This window comes from Hippocampus comes, unplaced genomic scaffold, assembly GCF_001891065.2.
Source record: "Hippocampus comes isolate QL1 unplaced genomic scaffold, H_comes_QL1_v1.1 scaffold676, whole genome shotgun sequence".
NCBI classification, from domain to species: domain Eukaryota; kingdom Metazoa; phylum Chordata; class Actinopteri; order Syngnathiformes; family Syngnathidae; genus Hippocampus; species Hippocampus comes.
In genome coordinates this window covers 89,435-93,500 of record NW_017805988.1, presented here as the reverse complement: position 1 = coordinate 93,500, position 4,066 = coordinate 89,435, and the positions used below count along the sequence as shown (strand labels likewise).

The window sequence follows — 4,066 nt, the reverse complement described above, 5'->3', positions numbered from 1 at the left end:
TGTGGTTGCGCTATCACCCATTAGTTTCTTTAATTTTTTTTTTTTTTTTAATGTCAGGTGAAATTGATGTAGAATTACCATTGACTTTATTTTCTATCTCCACTTGAGAACGCTTATTGGTGCTGTTCTGAGAGTTCTTGTTATTCCTTGGTGAATCTTTACCCAACAGCCAAGAAATTACTTATTTTATACTTTTATTAATTTCTTTTAACTGAAATAAATGACGTTTATGCATGCGTGGTGGATCTTTTATTTTGAAGGATGCCAACGCCGCTCGCTGGCGACAGATTACCGTAATGCACAGTATTGACAATCGCAGTGCCGGCTCACTTGACTTCGATTTTGCGAGTGCGTGCTGGCTTGACCGCAGTCTTCTTGACCGTCGGAAGCCAGCTCTGGGCCGTCAAGGTTCCATAGTGTAGCGGTTATCACGTCTGCTTTACACGCAGAAGGTCCTGGGTTCGAGCCCCAGTGGAACCAGTGCGGAAATTTTGTTTCGCGCGACATCAGACAAATGTTCGATCACGGCAGCGCAGCGATTAAACGTCATCACTTCACCCTCGCATTCCGCACTAAGCTGCTCTCTATATATGCCGCAATTCGTCGGGTAGGAACAAGTCGGGTTCCATAGTGTAGCGGTTATCACGTCTGCTTTACACGCAGAAGGTCCTGGGTTCGAGCCCCAGTGGAACCACGTCCAATTTTGGGATCTTGTTCTTTAATTTGGAAAGCGACATTGACACCACTCGGCGATTGTATTGTTGGAACTAAATTCGACCCGCACTATAATTTATATGTGCAATAGATGTCACCCACGTGAACGCACTGTTACATTACAAGCAATATTCATGCCTCTCGATCATTGCTAAATAAAAGGTCACCTCTACATTTTGTTATATGAATGGATTTGATTCCTTTCAATGTACAGTAGAGCTATTTATTATAGGTCAGTCAATATTAGGCGTGTAAAAGTATCTGTGCAGTACCCATTGCAGCCGTAGCGCATCGGACACGCACGCCTTGCCAAATGCTGACATGAAAAATCCTTCCGATATGACTATTTTGATGATCGAGATTGAATTTCATTGCTTATTTCTGCCGGGTCATGTTTTCTGTCGCCGCTCCAAAATGGAGATGCCGGGGATTGAACCCGGGACCTCATACATGCGAAGCATGCGCTCTACCACTGAGCTACATCCCCGTGAGCGGTCGTATCCCAGAACATGAAGAGATAAACATAAATACGGGCATAAGGGGAAATTTTGCTTGGAGTTTCGATAACGTTTTGAGAAACTTTGGTTAGCCCGCTCGATGACATCCCATGGCGGCATTTCCTTTTCCTTTTCAAAACCGCCACGTCAGCCGTAACTAACCTGGTAAGCCTTTAGACTAAAATGTTGGTCTAAGATTACAAAAGTAGAAAGTCTTCCCAGGTTTAATCGACTGATGGCTTGTTATTTACCAAATAGGTGATGGACGTGACGAAAGTGAGTGCTCTGCAACGTGCGGTGAGCTTTGCTTACGGAAACTCGCGCCCAACATCACAACCACTTGCTAGCTTGCTCGTCATTGAAGAGTCGCACGGTGATGACGTTCGGGGAGGCAACGGGATGACGAGATGCAGTGTTGGATCCAAATACACGCAACCAGGCTACGTGTTGCACGCCCCCCCCCCCCAAAAAAAAGAAAAACATAAAAAATAAATAAATAAATAAATAAAAAAAGACAGAAGTGCGTGAGTGTTTTCGTCGGTCGAAGAAACTCTCCAGTTGTTTTGTACGTCACCGTGGTTCCCAAAAAGGTTCATTGCTCATTTGAAAACAACATACGTTTCACATGAACTGACAAAATGGACTTAGCATTTCCTCATTCTGATTTAATTTACAACCGGACAGGTTAGTTGAAGTCACTTTTATTGTTTTTCAAAGTGGAATGGAAGTGATTTATTTACAAAAGTTGTGCAAGAGACAGAAAGTAAGGCTGACTGACGACCATATCACATGGCCATGTCACATGACCAATCCGTCATGGCCAATGTCACACCAACATGCTACATGACTGATGTCTCATAAGCACGTCACATCACCACATCGCATGACCAATCTCTCATGACCAAGGTCACGTGACCAGGTCACATGAGCAATTGTCACATGACCGGCGTGACCATGTGACATTGCACAGTCTTGCGGCGTGACTGCCACGACCACGTCAAATGTTGAGAGGCCGACGCCGCATGACCGTGCCACGTGTCAGGACCAACGCGACGTGAGCGAGGTCATACGATCGTGACCCGTGAGCACGTCACCTGACCACATCACGTGACCCTGTTGCACGACGAAACGTTCTGTCCCTGCGGCATGGTCATGAAATATTGTCACGTGACGCACGTGAGGCACGTCACATGAGCATGCCACGACTCGTCGGGTGAGGCTGCGGGATGACCTCGTGACACGGTCATGTGGAGTGCTCCTGCGACCTGTTCATGAGACATCGTCACGTGACGCGCGTTCGCACGTTACGTGACGAGCATGCCGCAGATGTGAGACGTGACCATGCACGTCACGGGACGGCGTTCCCTTCAGCGTCCCGCTGGTCCCTTGCACCGGGCGCTGTCGGGGTCGGGCGCGGGGAGGATCCAGCGGCAGCATTCCGTCAGGCGCATGCTCTTGTCCACGGCGCAGCTGGTGCAGTAGACGATGCCCAGCGCCAACATCACCACCAGGAACACGCACAGCGGGACCAGCAACGCCACCAGCAGCCAGCTCTTGTCATGCTTGCTCTTGTCGCCGCCGCCTTGGCCTTCACCTTCTTGCCCTCCGGCCGTCGGGCCGATTCCCTCGCCGTCGCCCCGCCCCGTCTCGGGCGGCCGCTCCGTCCGGTACCGCCCGGACGAAGGAGCGTCCCATCGGTTCAGGCGCTCGCCGGAGTCTTCGGGGGCGGCCGTCAGCCACTGCGCGTCAAGGCTGGGCCGAGCGGTGCGCGGGCCGTCGTGGCCCCGGTCCGGTAGGTGGGCCGGGTCGGTGAGCTCCGGGGTGCGCGTGGAGTATCCTTCGTCGGCGGGCGCCGGGAGGCAGCCGAGTCCGTCGGCCCGCAGCTCGTAGCCGTCATCGCAGTAACACTGGTAGCCGCCCTGGTAGTTGAGACACTGCTGCTGGCAGGGCGACGCCCCCACGCACTCGTTCACGTCCTGGCACGCGCCGTCGGCCGCCAGCCGGTAGCCGTGGCGACAGGCGCAGACGAAGGAGCCCTCGGTGTTCCGGCAGGCGCCCTCGCAGCTGCCCTCGTCCTCGCACTCGTCCACGTCCACGCATTCGCCCTCGTCGTCGGCTCGATAGCCGTCGAGGCAGGCGCAGTGGAAGGTTCCGGGCACGTTGACGCACGCCTGCGGGCACGGCCGCTGCAGGCACTCGTCCACGTCGGAGCAGCGCCGCCCGTCGGGGCCCATCTGGTACCCGGGAGGACACGTGCAGCGGACTCCCCGAGGCGTCTCCGCGCAGTCGTACTCGCATCCCATGGCCGCGCACGCCGCTTTGACGCGCGGCGGCACGCTGGGCTCGGCGGCGGTAACGGCGCCGTCTGAAGAGAAAAGCTCCGGAGGGTCGGTGGGGCCCATGGGGTCCGGCTCGCAGTTGTAGCCGTCCTCGGCGAGGGCGTATCCCTCCGAGCAGTAGCAGTAGTAGTGCGAGTCGGTGTTCTGACAGTGCTGCTGGCACCCGTGGTCGCCGCCGCCGCACGGGTCCCGGTCGGGCGGCCCGCATAGGGGGGCGTCCCGGGACCAGCCCACCGAGCCGTCGTCTCGCTGCGCGCACAGCACCGTCTGCTCGCCGTCGGCGTCGACCTCGGCCGGACACGTGAGGGCGGCCGTCGAGCCCAACGGCACGTGGCTCAGAACCCGGCTGATCAGCTGGAAGGGTGTGGAGTACACGGCCGGGCCCTGCCCCTCGTCCTCCAGGGGCGGGCACATGCCCCTGGAGGGGTACTGGCACACAAAGCCGTCCAGCGCCAGCCCGCACGAGCCGTCCAGCCACTTGAAGTTGCCGGCGGCGTCTTCGGCGTTGAGGCGGGC

General features: G+C 55.7%; 1 protein-coding gene and 3 non-coding genes across 4 annotated transcripts in view; 2 read left to right on the top strand and 2 right to left on the bottom strand.

The window, feature by feature from the left end:
* Window positions 1–407: 407 nt before the first annotated feature.
* Window positions 408–480, top strand: trnav-uac (transfer RNA valine (anticodon UAC)). Its single transcript has one exon. It is a non-coding gene; the product is annotated as a tRNA-Val (tRNA).
* A 141-nt stretch (window positions 481–621) lies between these two features.
* Window positions 622–694, top strand: trnav-uac (transfer RNA valine (anticodon UAC)). Its single transcript has one exon. It is a non-coding gene; the product is annotated as a tRNA-Val (tRNA).
* Window positions 695–1,129: 435 nt separating this feature from the next.
* Window positions 1,130–1,201, bottom strand: trnaa-cgc (transfer RNA alanine (anticodon CGC)). Its single transcript has one exon. It is a non-coding gene; the product is annotated as a tRNA-Ala (tRNA).
* A 698-nt stretch (window positions 1,202–1,899) lies between these two features.
* LOC109528894 (endosialin-like) overlaps window positions 1,900–4,066 on the bottom strand; it is a 4,464-nt gene continuing 2,297 nt past the window's right edge. The window contains exon 3 of the mRNA XM_019891960.1: window positions 1,900–4,066. Within this exon, the coding sequence (XP_019747519.1) occupies window positions 2,579–4,066 (1,488 nt within the window). The 3' untranslated portion in view covers window positions 1,900–2,578.